General features: G+C 40.7%; 1 protein-coding gene across 1 annotated transcript in view; it reads right to left on the minus strand.

Annotated features, from left to right (window-relative positions):
- The window catches only part of SV2C (synaptic vesicle glycoprotein 2C), a 230,082-nt gene that overhangs the window by 163,965 nt on the left and 48,701 nt on the right, over positions 1-17,416 (minus strand). Inside the window, exon 2 of the mRNA XM_089694228.1 lies at positions 1,464-2,132. Within this exon, the coding sequence (XP_089550354.1) occupies positions 1,464-2,022 (559 nt within the window). The 5' untranslated portion in view covers positions 2,023-2,132. The remainder of the gene's footprint in view (positions 1-1,463; positions 2,133-17,416) is intronic.

A 17,416-nucleotide genomic window follows, 5' to 3' on the forward strand; every position in this document is an offset into this window, starting at 1 on the left:
AAAAAATATATACATTTATATTTAGACTTCAGCAGAGTACATGGAGAAAGAAGACAATTTATTATCCCCCTGGTTTATCTGTAGCTCTATATTTGTGTATTTCTATATATTCATTACAAAGCTTATGTAATCCTCTGGGGTTATTATACTATAGGAAAAGCATCAAGCGTTCCTCTCTGCTGTTCACCATAATGTCTGCCCTGCAGCCAACAATCCTCTACCATTACCATTCTTTATTGAAAATGTGACTTTTCTTCACAGAGTGTTCATGTCGCTGTCATTATATAACATAATGTATCCATTTCCTCTGGAAATAAGGGAATACCTAGAAGTCTTTCTACTGCGGTGGGGCCAAGATTTAAAATCTGCACACAAAGATATGTTTCAAAGGGCTGATAATTGTACATGGTCAAATCAACATTTTTTTTTATAACATCTCCTTATTATTATGTAACTATCAGAAATACCTTGGTCTATCAAAAAAAGTCCTCTATCTAGGTGGATTCTCCTGTTATTTCAGCTGTTTTCTTTCTTTGAAAATATGTGCATATTCTTTTTTTAACTCTTTTTATTACCCAGCAGGGGAAGTGATACGTTAACTTTCTGCAGATTGCAAAAGTGAAAGAACACATCCCTGGGCATCCTTTGGATATGTATCTTGCAGGCAGGTAGCTGGTCACTGCAAGGTATAGACTTTGTCTACACAGTCCGCCCATCAGTTGATTGATTACATTCTCAGACCTTCTTCTGGAACAGTAATCAAGTAATTGATCAGCACACCTAAAGACTGCAGCATCCAGTGGCCAGTAAGAAAGCCCATGCTTATCTAAAGGGCTACCAAGGATGTGCTCTGACACTCAGTCTCATCACTTGTCATCATTTACACTCTCTGCTCTTAGTGTACCTGAATGTGTGATTCAACGGGAGATATTGGAAGAGCAGAACAAATTGTAAACACAGGCATAAATGAAATAGATGTGATGCTGACTTTAACTATTTCCAGCCTGCTGGTGGAGATTCAAGATCCTTTACATATATTTACCATACTAATTTTACTGCTTTACTAAAAAACCTGTTATTTATACCCGAAGGTCAAGGGTTACATTTAACTGAATAATTTAGAGGAGTGACTCACACCCCCTCTTTCGACCTGATCATACCCATTCCTGCCTGATCATAGAGAGCCCTAGTGAAACTTAATGGAAGAGAGACTATCACAAATGGAAAAAAACTACTGCTGCACTCTCTATTTAAGAAATCCAGAAGCCTCTTCCAAGCTAGTGTCATGGGTGCATCTTGTATTCACTGTTTATTTTTAAAATAAAGATTTTCCATAGATAATAATACAAAAAATAATTAAAAGGATCAGTTATAAACTTCTAAATGCAAAAATAGTAACAAAAAATTTACTAAAACCATTAAACTTTCATATTTAAAATATAAATAATTGAAATTGTACTCACCAAGCCACCCAGATCCTGAATCTGGTATACACATATCAGTCTCTGCACTAGGCAGCACAAATCCAACTACAAACACTTCAACTCCATCAGCCATCAGAGCCATGCCAAGCACAAAGAAAAGGGTCCACTGAAAACGTCCATGTCCACATTCTTGGATAATGAGTTCATACTGCTGTGCTAACTCTTCCTCGTCAGCTTTCCTTTCACTTTCCAGTTCATGGCGGGCTTTATGCTCATCAGGAATGGGTTGACCTAGAGCAACCATGCCATCTTTTCCTTGACCGGGTATACCCTGATATTCCCCATCGTATATCTCATCATCTTCGTCATGTCCTTCTGTAGCTTCACTTGATCCCTCATCCTCAAGTTCTTCATTGTAGTTGCCATGTGTGTAATATTCCTCTTCATCTGGAAACTGATTCTGGGTCCTGTGGGCATATCCATCGTGTTCTACCTCCCTTCCTCTGTTTGGGCTTTTGGTTGTGTGTCTCTTGGCTTCTTTAGCTATGTCCTTAGCACCTCTCACCAGAGAAGTCCTGTCTCTGTAGCTATCTTCCATTGTGTACAAGAACTAAGTTTTCTGCAACTGACAGCACAAGTCCGGTTTGATGGATTAGGTGCCTCTGTTGTTACAGAGATGATGTATTACAGGGTACTTGAAGTATGCATCTGCAACATAAACAGGACAAAACGGTTTTAATAGTAAGTCTCAGAACAGCTGCTTGTGAAAGAAAGAGTCCTGCAGAACTGCCTGATGATAGCATTATGAACAAATGTTTTGTAAATAATTTATGTAGGATATTCATTTGCTCCTCAAGGCTGTGAAATGAAAAGCATAGTAAACATGCGTTTCATTGTGGCTCATTCATGGTAATATTTACAGCTACCTCCTCTTACTCTGCTGCTGTAGATGTGGAGCCAATGCACTAATCTAGAGCAACAAGGCAAAAGGGGCAGCATCAAAGCACAACATTTAGAATAATTAATTACTTATTTCATTTTTTTTTTTTTTGCATGTCTGACATCTTTCAAACACTTGTGGGCCAGTTTAGGAGCAAACCTTGGAGGTAAAAGGATAGACAGGCTGCTAAAGAATTCACAGGACTCTCTGTAGCCGAGTATGCAAGACATCTTTTCATCATCTGCAGATTTTTATATGGGGTCTGCACAGACCAGTAGCAAGTATATGGAGAAGGAAGAAAACATACTGTCTCAATAGTACATTCTGGCTTACAGGGATGTCATGATACAGCCAGTGGTGTATTTAGGTTTTATGCTGCCCTAGGCAACATAAAAATCGACCCCCCCTCCCCCATGGAGAGACCCTGACATGGACCAACACCCTCCTTCCCCATGAAGAGAGCCTAATATTGACCAACAACACCCCAGCCCCACCCAAGAAAGCCTTCCACTACTACCTTCCCCCCATACACTGGCAACCCCCCTATCCCTGTGAGAGAAAAGACACTCATCTTCACAGCTCATGTCATCCCCGGGAGCAAGAGTCAGGGTCTGTATACACCATCAAGCAGCCCGCAGCCTCTCTCAGATCCCACCTGGTCCTCATACTGCGTGTGTCCCTTCTTCCATCCCTTCTTTCAGGGAAGGGGGGGTGCTGCTTCCCTGAAAAATGCTGCTGCCCCCTTAAAAGATGTTGCTGCCCCCCTGAAAAATGCCACCCTAGGCAAATGCCTTGTGGTAAATATGCCCCTGGATACAGCCATCTCTCTTTTGGCTGTATCATGACACCTCTTATATTATCCTTACCTATGTTTTCTTTTAGCTGTATCATGACAGGGACTCTGTTATGAGAGACATATGGGTGCTGATATTGCTGGCCTTCTTCTTAAAACCCTAGTTGCCTGACTGTCTTACTTTAATACTTTGAAGCACTGACCTGGAACAGGAGTGTTGTAAATGTTGCAACTGAGTGTAAATGATCTAACTCTGCATACAACAGGCAGCTAACGAAATCAGATGTGTTCTAAATCAGAGACTTAGAAAGTGCTTACAACAGAAGTATGGGAATTAAAGCGGAGCTCCACCTAAAAGGGGAAGTTCCGCTTTAAGGACTGCTCCCCCGCTTCCCATTAAGGATTGGCACTTTTGGGGGGCGGGGGGAGCGGGTATCCGAATTTGACAGGTACCCGCTCCCACTTCCGGTCCGATCGCCTAAGCGATCGGAAACAGAAGGTGTCCTCCCTCCCTCTCTCCCTGTAGTCTTTTGGGACACGTTACAGGTCCCAGAAGACTACAGGACCATTCATGAAGCGCAGCGCTACTCGCACATGCGCAGTGGGTACTCGGCTGTGAAGCCGCAAGCTATCACAGTTGGGTGCCCACACTAAAGATGCCGGCCTCCTGGAATACAGGACGGCTGGTGAAACGGGCTGTGGGGGACACACTGTGGGAACGAGGGACAGGTAAGTGGCTGTTTTTTAAAAGTCAGCAGCTACAGTTTTTGTAGCTGCTGACTTTTATTTTTTGACAGGGTGAGTGGAACTCCGCTTTAAAGAACGTAAAAGATCACATGACCACTGTTTGCTTGGTTCTCAGTCTTCATTGAGCAGAGGGGTGACTGTCTGTTCTGCCCTTCCAATGCTCATTGGATCTCCAGGCTGTGGAGGGAGTGGGAGCAGCTAACTCAGTCCCCCAGTGGCACACAGAGAAACGGAACCAGCTGCCAGTTAGGCATCTGGATCCCAACATTGAAGCTACTCCCACCCCCATTCCAAAGCTATTCTATCTAACCCTGTAAAGAAAAGATTGCTATGCTTACCTATTCTGAAGCCGCTCTGGTCCGGTCCCAAGCTGAGCTGTCAGGGATGGCTTCTGTGTGCAGGAGAGGCAGTCAACAACAGATACCCCATAGTAATTCCATGAGTGACATCTTCCAGGCATCTCCCAGCTGTTGTCGGCTCTCTCCTGCACACAGAAGCCATCACTGGAGACCGGACTGGAGCAGCTTTAGAATAGGTAAGTATAGCGATCTTTTCTTTACACGGTTAGATAGAATAGCTTTAGAATAGAGGTGGGAATAGGTTTAGTCTTAGTTAGCTATTGACTGGAATTCCACTTTCAGCCATTAAATTAGCATGAAACCCAGATCAATTTCAGATAGAAAGGTCAGCAGTGGCAAATTCCATATTTCTCACAACACGTTTCCTATAAGTCTCTGAGCCAAAAATCTGTAGCGATACTTGTGACCACCATGACAATGAGTACAGCCCATAAAAATCTACTGAGGCTGTATGTGATATTAAAAGCTACACGATTTGTCATATAGGGAACATCTGGAAATGTTGATTGCACATAAGCAATAGCCTGAAATACCTACATTTTCTCTTGAATTCCTCCTTATAAATATTGGCACACTTACTGTATTTAAGCACACCTGTGCCAAAAAGCCTCATAGCTGTACATCTACAATGTGAGATCTAAGGTACTGTGCCCTGGCTGCTAGTCTTACCAGATTTGGAGTGACATTTTTTGATGTTATTACTGTGCTGCTAACTGCTCTCCTTGCTGGGGAGAAATTTGTAACTTGGGACCCCTACAGCACAAGGATCTTCCTACTTCATCCAATCTATGTTTTCTCTAGATCCCCTGCATTTTTTTTTATAATGAATCCACCAGCCATCAGGGCAGATTATTTAAGCTTCTGGGATCACTGATCCTACTCTTTATACAGTAAGCTGCATATTTGCATATCTTTAATGCAAACCTGTAAATCCTTGCTGTCTTTGCTGTTCAAATGTTCACATGGAAGATAAAAGAGGGTGCCTGCCAGATGTCTGCAAGCTCCTTCAGATGTGGCAGGGACTACCTAACTTTCACACACATTATTATTGTTATTATACAGGATTTATATAGCGCCAACAGTTTGCGCAGCGCTTTACAATATAAGGGAGACAGTACAATTACAATACATTTCAGTACAGAAGGAATGTGAGGGCCCTGCTCATGGAGCTTACAATCTAAAAGAAGGGGGAGATGATACAAAAGGTGATAGCTGCGGGGGTGATCTGGTGGAGGTGATTCAAGTACAGTTCTTAGGTTTAGGTGGGGTAGGCTTCCCTGAAGAAGTGCGTTTTCAAAGATCGCCTAAAGGCAGACAGGGTGGGGGTTGACCGGACATGCTATGGTAGGGAGTTCTAGAGGATGGGAGAGGCTCTGGAGAAGTCCTGGAGGTGAGTGTGGGAGGAGGCGATGAGGGAGCTAGAGAGGAAGATATCAAGGGAGGAGCGGAGTGGGCGATTTGGTCGATATCTGTGGATGAGGTCGGTGATGTAGCTAGGGGCAGTGTTGTGGATGGCTTTGTAAGCTGTGGTTAGTATTCTGAATTTTATACGTTACACACATCAGGAATCACATTGTGCCACGTCAATCTGAATGTTTTATCTATAGTTCAGACAGTACCATGCATTTATTTCAATGGCTTTCACCAGTTGAAACAACATGGTTGGTGTATGCTTTTTAAAGACTTATGGAGGTCCCACCCAAAGCAGTACTCAGGCAATCAACAAGTTTTAACCTGCTTTTGATTGCAAAAGGACTAAAAGGCTGAACCTACCACAAAACGTTTCTGTTCTTGATACCATAATAAAATGGAAAGTGTCTGTGGGAAGTTTATGTTGATCAATTTTGCAGACATTAAGCTGGCAGAAGCTGGTTGAAATTGCCTAAAATCTGCTGTGTGGCCAAACATTAGAGAGCCATTCCTCTAAGCATGGGAAGGGCTGAGAAAAACGATGGACTGTTTATATGAATAATATTTCAAGTATATTATTTCAGCTGCTATTGAGGCAATTGCCATGCATTTTTAATGGTTGCTTTACAATGTATTTCATTCATCTTTCAATGCCTAGATTAATGCTACAATGTAATACAAAGGTTAAATGTGTGCAATAATTTTGGATCATTAACAGCAATTTCCATATCTCCTGATTCCATGTGAAATTCTGCTAAATATGAAGATTTAAACGGAAGGAGCAAAACGACAAAAACATTTAACTGTTGACTATTCTGGAACTGCAGAATAAATTTTAAAAACGTAAGGTAAAAAACTAGTTTAAATCTCCTCTGAGTCAATAACATGTGATTATGCTTCATGTATTACATGATCCCTTTAAGTGCTTTCCCAAGTGTAATATGATTGCTTTAAATGAGCACTACATTTAACATGCATGTGCTTTATGCAGAAGACGTTTTACAGATATGAATACTTTGGGAAATTACTAACTCAAGTAGATATTTAAAACCAAGTCTCATAAGTAATTGTGATGTACACCATTTTTTTTCTGTAATTAAAATGTGGCCAGCTCATCTCTTAATTCATTTAATTTACTTAGATTATCACTAATTAAACTGTTAATTTATGAGATATTACCACCAAACATTACTTTACTGCATAGAGAATACAATTAGAAATGAGAACATGTAATTGGTAAATCCTTGGATAATTAAAAATCTCTACAGTTGATGTGTTAAGAGGAACTTTACCCGACTATGAAAAAGTAATACTCAGCAGTACATCTTTACAGTTCAAGAAGTCCAGCACTGTCTTCCTAGAACAAAACGTCTTCATAGCTCTTTTTGTTCTGGTGCATCCACCTTGAATTTAGGAGCTGGCTTTGACCTACTCGTAACTACTCGTGAGATGTGTCCACGGTGAGAGACTGTCCTGAAGCCTCCTGGGATTTGTGACATGTATCCCAGGAGGTTGCACTTGGGTGTGGAGATGAACCAAGGGCTATGCCATCCTCACCTAGGTGAGGAATTAAGAAAAGGGAACAAGTTGCTGCTGAAAAAAGGTATTTTCTACTCAAAAAACTATTCTAAATGCATAATAATGAGGGGAGAGCATTAGAATGATGTGATGCCTTAATTGGTAGTGAAGGTTCCCTTTAAAGTGTATATTTGGTGCAATGGTCAAAGGGATATACAAGGAATATAGCCTGAATGTAAGGTATACTGTGTATCCCCCAATTTTTTGAAAGTGGGTCCTTTAAGAGCCAGTACAAGGATAAAGTATAACTAAAGCCATTTTTTTTTATTTTGGATAGCATAAGTGAGGGCTGTAACACCTGGCATTTTTTTGCCATCTGTGTCTGTCCCATTGGGGAGAAATCCCTTCACTTTCTGTCTCATAGACCCTTCAGGTAATGAAAGGAAATCCCTCCAGAGTGAATTTCAGTGATCACCAGAACTAGTGTCCCCACTGGAATATTTCACCTCTGATCCTGTTCTGGTGGCAAGTCATAATTTGGCATTTCACTTTCACTCTTGGTGATAATGGTTACCAGGACAAAAAGTGAGAATGAATCTCCTTAACAGAGCAACAAAAACCTGACAGGAGTTCTAATCCCTATCCACGCTATCCAAGAAAAAAAAAGGTTGTGCTAAAGTTGTACCCTAATGAGAGGGGAAGGTGAAAGGAAATAGGATGAGGGAGTCATGTGTAGGCTACCCTGGCTGTAGTATGGGCAGACGGAGGGTCATTCCCTGCATGGCTGGGTTAGATGGCTGCTCCTACTGCTAATACTGCTAGGACTCTAGACCTTTGTTTGCTCTATGGATGATATGCAGCTGCAATAAGCAAGTATTTTTTGTGTTCAGGACTTTATTGTGCTACCATAGGAAGCACAGGGGTGTATTTACTGAAACTTGTGCACTCAGAATCTGGTGCAGCTGTACATGGTAGCCAATCAGCTTTTCATTTCAGCTTGTTAAATTACGTTTTGGCAATAAAACCTGGAAGCTGATTGGTTACTATTAAGAGTAGCACCAGATTTTGCACTCTTCAATTTTAGTAAAAAAAAACCAAAGTCTATGTATATTTTCATGCAGCTGAAGACAAGCCTGTTAAAATCATGATAAAGACTGCATTGTGACAAACATTTTGGTGTCCTACGTCCCAGCGAAACCTTCCAATATTACAATGGGCAAAATTAAAAAAAAACAATTCTATCATTTTCTTCAGTGTATCACGGTTTGTGGGATATAACAACAGGTTGGGCTCAAAGCAATTGGCATAAGGACATGAATGTTGTTCTGCTTGGAGTGGACTGTCAGTGCTGGACTAAGCATGAAATAGGGGACAGCACTGGAGAGGGCGAGTAGAAACAGGGTGGGGGGGGGGGGGGAATAACGGGATTGGAGATTTGAAAATAATAAAGACTACTAGAGTTGCATTTTTGCCTGTTCTGGAGTTCAGCTTTAATTCAGTCCAGGCACTAACTAGCAATGTTTTATCTTGTGCAAGTGGCTGGAATTATAACCCTCATGTGGCCTGCAATGTAATATATCTGCATACAAACCAGATTCTAACTATTTTATTAAGACAAGTGTGGGATGCATATCCTCAACTGACTAACTAACAAGATACCAGACTTCTCCTGGGGAAGTCACATTGATTTATCGCACTGTCTGATCCAATGTTTCTAAACAAGCACAGTATCTACTCTAATGAAATGAGTTTATAACAAGATGACTTCACTCAGTAAAATTGCAACCTTCCAGGAAGACACCAGCAAATGGGAAATAATGGTGACTTTAAATGATAGTGAAGCCAGCTAGATTAATGGCCAGACAGCACAAACCTAACCTCCGTACGGGTCACTGATTATATTGAGGAATAAGGGGTTTTATATTTAATTTTACTATTATGGCTAATATTTATTTATTATTGTAAAAATTGCTTAATTTAAAGCACAGCCCCAGGTACCTTTGATACTGTACATCTTTTTACCCCATTCAAACAGCTTACATATGCTAATGTTGCTTTATTTAGTTTTGCAGCCCTCTGACATGTGTGCTAACCTGATCCAGGAATCTACAGAGAATGCTGCACTTCTGCCTCTGGTTCCAGACACCAATTCCTCTGCCTCTCCCACTGCCCTGCTATCTACAAAGTACAGCCTTGTGCGGAGCTCTGTTAGGGAAACCCATGCTCTCTTCTCCCACTCCTATCTGTCCACACATTTCTCCCTTCCCCTGAAGGGTAACTAGACCTAAGAACAAAAATTCAATATATTGTAGTGTATAGTTCTTAGATAAACAAGTTGCCTTAAAGTGAAGCTCCATCCAAAAGGGGAAGTACTGCTTTAAGCCTTTGACCCCCGCTCCCCATTTAGGATTGACACCTTTGGGGAGCGGGTACCTGCATTTTAGAAGTACCACTTCTGCTGCAATCGCTTAGGTGATTGGAAGCGGACGTTGTCCTCCCCCCTCCCTCCCCATAGCCTTCTGGGACACATGACAGGTCCCAGAAGACTATGGGACCATTCACAAAGCGCAGCGCTTCTCACGCATGCGCAGTGGGCACCCGGCTGTGAAGTCACAAGCTGTCACAGCCGGACGCCCATACTGAAGATGCCGGCGCCGGAGAGAGAAGACAGCCGGTGAAGCCAGCAGTGGTGAGGACACCGCTGGACCGAGAGTTAGGTTAGTGTCTGTATTTTAAAAATCAGCAGCTACAGTTTTTGCTTTCATTTATTTATTTTTTTCAGCTGGAACTCTGCTTTAAAGTGGTTGTAAACCTCAGACAAAATATGAACAAAGCATATCCTTCTATAGTGTGTACTTGTCTCTATCCAGAACACTAGGTATATGTTCTGTCCGCTTCCCTGTTTGTCTGCTATAAGCCTTAGACACTTCTGACACCAAGAGAAAAATGATAACAGGGGAGGGCATAGCCTGTGATTGACAGTCTCAGCTGTGTTCCTGTGTGCTCTTCCCTCCAATCAGCTCTCAGAGCTCTCTTGACTGATGTAACTTTAGGTCTCTTCCCCCTGCTTTTTGGGGCTGCGAGATCCTGTGTAAATTCAGCATGTGGAATGGATGTAGGGGAAAGATGGCTATAGATAAACAGGTACAACCCATGTAGGAGGATTTGTTTCAACTCTGTGTATCACCTGAGGCCAGTCACTTCACTAAATATATGTAAGGGTTTACAACCACTTGAAAACAGTATTAAACCCAAAAGCAAAAATTGAATACACTGCATCTTACCAATTCTTAGATGTGATTACTGCATTGTTTTTCTTAGGCTTTCTTTATTTTCACCTGGTAATCTGGCCAGTAAAGCTGTTGTTTTTTTCAAAAGAACATGTTCTCCTGCAGATGTAGCAGCTACAGGGATGAGACAAACCATTTAACACTGACAGGGGTGCTTACAATGATCAGCTTTTACTGATTTATGTAAAACCTTTATCCCAGAGGGAAAAAATGCCAGAGCTGTGTTACTGGCAAGATACTCAGTTGGGTGAAAACAAAGAAAAAAAAAGCCTTAAAAAGAAAACTAATGCAGCCACCAAATCTAATAATTGGTGAGCTGCAATATATTACATTTTTGGCTTTGGTTTAGTACCGCTTAAGCTGGCCATAGATGGATGGAATTTGTCTGGCTCAGCGCGGATGTTGGAAAATCTCCATTCGATTGGTGGCTCCAATGCTGATCAGTGTATTTTGGAAGCAGAGGAGTCCCCCCCGTCCTTGTGTGGATGAGGGAATCTCTTCATTTTTCTTTGATCAGACCCTTTGTTAATTGGAAAAAAAAATCAATCCATGCATGGTCAGCCTTAGGTTTCTATCTTTTTTTCAAGCTAAGAACATTTTCAGCAAATACAGAAGCTGCCAGCCGTTCTTGCCAGAAATGGAGTGTCCATGTAATTTTCTGTAAGCTGCACAGAAAAATATCTTCCATCTTAGCTAACTTGTGTAATGTGCAAATAACCCTGCCCCCATACAATAGAGATGAAGGGATATGGACATGTTTGTAGTCTATATCATAAGAACAGCCTAGGATGACAACCATGGCTCCCTCCATAGATACATGGAGAAGTGATGTAGCCACCCAGGGACAATTTGTATGTTAACTATAAAATTACCAGGCGAAAACAAAGTGAAAGAAGCTTAAAAAAGAAAAAAAAACTAAAACTAGTACGCTGCAATATTTTTGATTTGTGGTTTAGATGTTTTTTACTTCTCCTCCTCCTTGAGTACATGTTATTTACCCCTCATTTCTTAGCTGCAATACCTATGAGTTCCCCTGCCTATCCCAACCTACCCTAGGAACAGCAACCGCAAACACACCTCCTTGCATCCAAGCTCTGTACTTCTTTTTTTTCCCTATCTGCTGCACTATCCCCCTTACTGCCCCTGCCTATCCCAGCTACAGCAACTGCAAATACCATTTAGTGCTGATTGTGGCAAGTAAAGCATAAAAGACACCTTTCTTGAGGGAAATGCCTAGGGTGTCAGTGCTGACCATTGTCACTTGCCTGACTGTCAAGCCACGGATTTGCCTTGAATAATTTCTAAGCCCCTAACACAGAACCAGTATAGAGAGAACATTTGCATGGAGTTTGCATGTTCTCCCTGTATTTGCATGTGTTTCATCAAGGTGCTCTTCTTTTCCTCCCATAATTAAAAATATATTGCTTCTTCCCATAATCCAGATATATTACTTGGTTAATTTCCTTCCTCAAAAAATGGCCCTACAGTGTGTACAAAGAAAGCACTCTGGGGAGAACACTAGCTGTGAATGCTGCAAACAAAAAAAAAACTGTCAATGCTGTCTCAGTCAAATCAACATATATAATAATAAGTTCCATATCGTTTCAGAGAAAATAAAAGACAAGGAATAGGATGAGAAAGATAAAAAAAACTACTTGCAAGAATTTGCAGAGTTCACTGTGCAACTGGATTGTGGAAAACTTCTTTATCAGACCAGCCATATGTCTCATTTTCAGCAGATTCCTCCATCCACACTAAACTGCACAGATAGAGAAATCTGTGCTGCCACAGCACCAGTTGCTGTCTGAGTACCCATGCAGTGAGTGCATCTGATAGGATGCAGTCGCAGTTCAGATGATAATTTTCTACCTGGCATAGACAATTTTTAAACTGATTTTTGTTGAGCTGGATGGTGTCAATAAGGCTAACAATTACTTGAATTGTAGCTTATTTGGCAGGGATAATTAGTTTTAGGATATTAACCTCCTTGGCGGTATGATTCTTTCCGATTTTTGGTGCTGAAAGCGGTACCATTTTTTTGCATGGAAATATGTAGTTTTTTTATTGTAGGCCTGTAATTTTTAGGAATAACTTACTGAAATCTGTCCGAACAAGAGTCTAGTAATCATCCCGGGTATGATAAAACTTGAAACACGTAATCATAAATTATAATTTAATAAATAATTATAAAAAATAATAATATAATAATAATACATTTAATTCAATAATATAATCAAACCAAAAACACTGAAATGTGAAATAGAGCGCCAAGTTAGCACATTGCTGAGCAAAGTCGCAGAATCGTTTTCAGTGTCTGATGACGAATTTCCCCCACGAATCATTATCACTCAATTCTGCAAGTGGTTCTGATTTACTATCGCTGTTCTAGCTGATCTAAACCGCTTTTGACCTATAGGCACACTTTTTGGACGCCATGGACATTTCTCAGTTTCCAGGCAGAAAGAACAGACAAAATGCAGGCAGGGCACAGGACAAAGCATTAGGGACAAGATGTATGTGAAATTGGTTGAGACAGCAATGTTTTACTATGTAAAATGTAAAAAAAAAAAAGACATTTTTTAAAATTTTTAAATTTCCCGCCCCCAGCGGCGCCCGTACGTCCCGACGTCACAGGGACAGGACACAGAAGCCGGATGCCGGCATCGGCCGGAGGAGATGGCCGGGGACGCTGCAGGGGACACATCGTGGGAGGGCAGGGTAAGGTAAGTGAAGAACAAATGCCGGAGCAGTGCCGCATGGTATTCCCGAGTGTAGCTCGGGGTTACCGTTTGTGGTACTGAAATGTTACCCCGAGCTACACTCGGGAATACCGCCAAGGAGGTTAAACGGTACAGGATATGGTTCTCATGCTTTTTAAGTGTTAGACATTCTGTATATAGACCTATCGCCTAGGCCAGTGGTCTCCAAACTGTGACCCGGAAGTGGGAGTGGGTACCTGTCAATTTTGGGCACCCGCTCCCCCCATGCTCCCAAAAGATGCCAGTCCTTAATGGGGAGCGGCGAACCAGTCTTTAAAGCGGAACTTCCCCTTTTGGGTGCAGCTCTGCTTTAATTTGCTTATTCCTATACTGAGGCAAAATATACACATAGTTTTGACAATGAAATACAGTTTAGTTACCCACATCATATCATGCCCAAGGGTAAGGTGCCAAGATTATGTCCACAACATTTCAAGTCTCTCTACTAATATCAGTGTCATATAATTCTGGTGTTGTAGTATCCATACATTTCTGGGCAGGGACCAAGAACAAGAAACAGCTAAAATTGTAGTATACTCAGGATACAAGAGCTAAAGAGGATAAACCTGGAGTCAAAACATTTTAGATGGTTCAAATTCGGGGTCTTTCCATTGCACAGTTCATATGGAGTTTTCTCAGTTGATTTTCATGGAAGTTGATTTGCATCAAACAGCATGGTTCTTCCACTCTCACATGGAGAAAGGCTTACTTTTCTGCAACCCCGTATTGTTCTGGGTTGTATGGTACAGTAGTTTGAAATATGACTTGCCAAATACTGTTCAAGTTTCTTTGGTACTTCACTTTTATTGTGTAACAGATATAGTGTAGTATACCTGGAGTAATCAATTATAAAAGTGATAAAAGAATCAATTTTTCCATTGGATCACAAGTGATCTGAATGGATTAAGTCCAGAGATTTTTTTTTAGTTCTGCTGTTACTCATTTTCACTGTCATTTTACTTTTATACAGCTGGTGCATTTCATTGTTTGATCAAATGGACTAATTTTTTTCAACTTGCATAGTCATTCTTGGTTAATTTCTTCATTATGCCAGGACTTCTGTGCCCACGTTATCTGTGCCATGTATGAATGCAGTTTGAATATTTTTTCTCCTTGGCAGTATCAACCACCATTGTCTTTAAAGCAGACTCTGTGGCAGAGGCACCATCACTCTTAATGCTTTCTGTTTTACACTTATATTCATTCATAAGCTTGCCCTTAACATATATTAATGTCAGGTCATCTAAGAACGTGCATCATGTGCTGTGACAAGCGTTTCATAACTTTCTGGTAAACCACTAAATAACAGTGCAGTGACAGGAAAATCTTTTATTTCTTGTCCTGTACCTCTCAGGCATTGAACCATTTCCAAGGCGTGCCTTATGTAATCCTGCATATCCTTATCAGCTTAGTTTGGTATAGCTTTCTAATAACATACAGTTTATTGCTGGGATTAGCTCTTTCATGCACCTTTTGGAATCCTTCCCACATTACTTTAGCAGTTTCACACTTACATATATGTGTGATTTGATCATCTTCTCTGCTAAGGGAGATTGTGCTCTGAGCTTGCTGATCTTTCTCTATCCACTCATCTGAAGGGTGTTCTGGCCTGACTTTATTTATACATTTTCATGTACCTTCTTTTATTAGCAGCATTTTCATCTTGAATTTCCAAAACTGGTGGTTCTGTTTTTTCAGATTTGCAAATGAATGCTTTGTTGCAGCTGTGTTACTGGCCATTTTCCTTTATTCTGTTGCGGTTTTCTTTCTGATGCTGTATGTTGCACTCATTTGCTGTAACTGACTATGACTGGTCGTCTGGGCCCATAGACTGTTAGAAATTCTGTATACAGCCCTACAGAACAGAGAGTCCACCTGTGCTGTTCTGCAGCACTGTAAACAGGAAACAGGAACTTTATTATAGAGAAAAAGACATGGAGTACAACCATAGATGCAGCTACAAACTTATAAACACTGACATCTACTGGTTGAAGAAAATATATCTACTGAATACTGATACTGATGTAGCTGTACAAAATACACTGTATTGCAACATTAGGCTTACATTGCTATGTACTAAACTATGCACAAACTATGTTTTCCACAGTCCATCTATACAGGGCATGCTTCATATTCTTGATATTTATCTGCCAGACAAGCCAGGCCAGCAAGACCAACCAGACCAGCATCTGGTGACAGGGGATAGGTCTGAGAAGTAAGATCTGCCTGGAGTGTTTTTTTTGTTTTTATCCGCTATCATCTTTTTGATATTCCCTGTAACAACTCACTGCAGACTCTGCAGAGCATTGGAGTTGTAAATTCTGGTTAGCTAAGGAACGAGGAACTGTGAGCTGAAAATAACTCTCACTGAAGGTTTTACGAGGAACACAGATTAGCAACGTGCACATAAAATGGAGCTCTTGCAGCATGCTCTAGCAGTACGATGAGATTACATCTACAAGCTATATGCTCAATTCACTAAAGGCAGACCATACATAATTACATTTTCCCAGTTTTACTCAGTTTTCCTATCCACACATTTGATGTGGATGGGGCAATCATTCCCGCTGAGCTATAGCCGGCAACACCAATTATTGTATTCTGCCAGCAGGGAAGACTCCCTGCTAGCACAAGCATCAGCACAGCTGACTATGGCCGGCGGCACTGATCATTTGGAAAAAACCCAACAGGATGGTCATATGCAAGTTGATCGATAGACCGAATTTCGATCCATGTATGGCCAGCTTAGGGCACATCTTGACATTACAATCATTGTTTTAGATATCTGACTGTTATTTTTAGCATTATAAAAATGTGCTACTATATTATGTAGCACATCCTAATATTGTACACAAAAAAACAAAAAAAACCCCAAAAAATAAAAGCGGACTTTGCTTGTTTAAGGGATGACTCAAACGCTGTGAATGTACAGTTGTGTTCAAAATAATAGCAGTGTGTTGAAAAAAGTGAATAAAGCTCAAAATCCTTCTAATAGCTTTTATTTCCATACACACAAATGCATTGGGAACACTACACATTCTATTCCAAATCAAAACATGAAGAAAAATATTCAAATTTGTGTTGTTCCTCTAAAAAAATTGAAGAAAAGTGAATATTAGACTGTTCAAAAAAATAGCAGTGTTTGTATTCTTCTTTACAAACTCAAACATTCACTATATAAACTGAAAAATGTTTGAAGATTTTGCTTTCCTTTGAATCACTTAATGAATATTTAGTTGTATAAGCACTGTTTCTGAGAACTGCTGTACATCTGTGTTGCATGGAGTCAACCGACTTCTGGCACCTGTGAACAGGTATTCCAGCCCAGGATGATTGGACTACATTCCACAGTTCTTCTCTTTCTTGGTTTTGCCGCAGAAACTGCATTTTTGATGTCACCCCACAAGTTTTCTATTGGATTAAGATCCGGGGATTGGGCTGGCCACTCCATAACGTCAGTCTTGTTGGTCTGGAACCAAGACGTTTACTGGTGTGCTTGGGGTCGTTGTCTTGTTGGAACACCCATTTCAAGGGCATTTCCTCTTCAGCATAAGGCAGCATGACCTCTTCAAGTATTCTGATGTATTCAAACTGATCCATGAGTCCTTGCCATTTTGGCTATTCTTCTATCCATTTGAATGGTAGTTTTTCGCTTTCTTCCACGTCTTTCAGGTTTTGGTTGCCATTTTAAAGCATTTGCGATCATTTTAGCTGAGCAGCCTATCATTTTCTGCACTTCTTTATATGGTTTCGCCTCTCCAATCAACTTTTTAATCAAGGTACTCTGTTCTTCTGAGCAATGTCTGGATCGACCCATTTTCCTCAGAATTTCAGAGAGAAATGCACTGTAACCAGCATGTACAACATTTGCTGCCTTCCTTCCTTAAATAAGGGCAATAATTGCCACCTGTTTTTCAAAGAATGAATGACCTCACTAATAGAACTCCACACTGCTATTATTTTGAACATGCCCCTTTCAATAAGTGATTCAATTACACAGAATCAGCAGCATGCATGTCATGACTGTTGGGTCTGTTGGATTTCTATTACTCTACTACACCTGCTAGTAAATTATTTACCATGTAGAAATATCATTTCTACCAAAAACAGTGATTGATCAGGTTAGTGATGTCTGACTGCTATTATTTTGAACACAACTGTATATTAGAGACTGTA

This window comes from Staurois parvus, unplaced genomic scaffold, assembly GCF_062004578.1.
Source record: "Staurois parvus isolate SC_StPar_1 unplaced genomic scaffold, SC_StPar_1.0 ptg000656l, whole genome shotgun sequence".
Classification (NCBI taxonomy): domain Eukaryota; kingdom Metazoa; phylum Chordata; class Amphibia; order Anura; family Ranidae; genus Staurois; species Staurois parvus.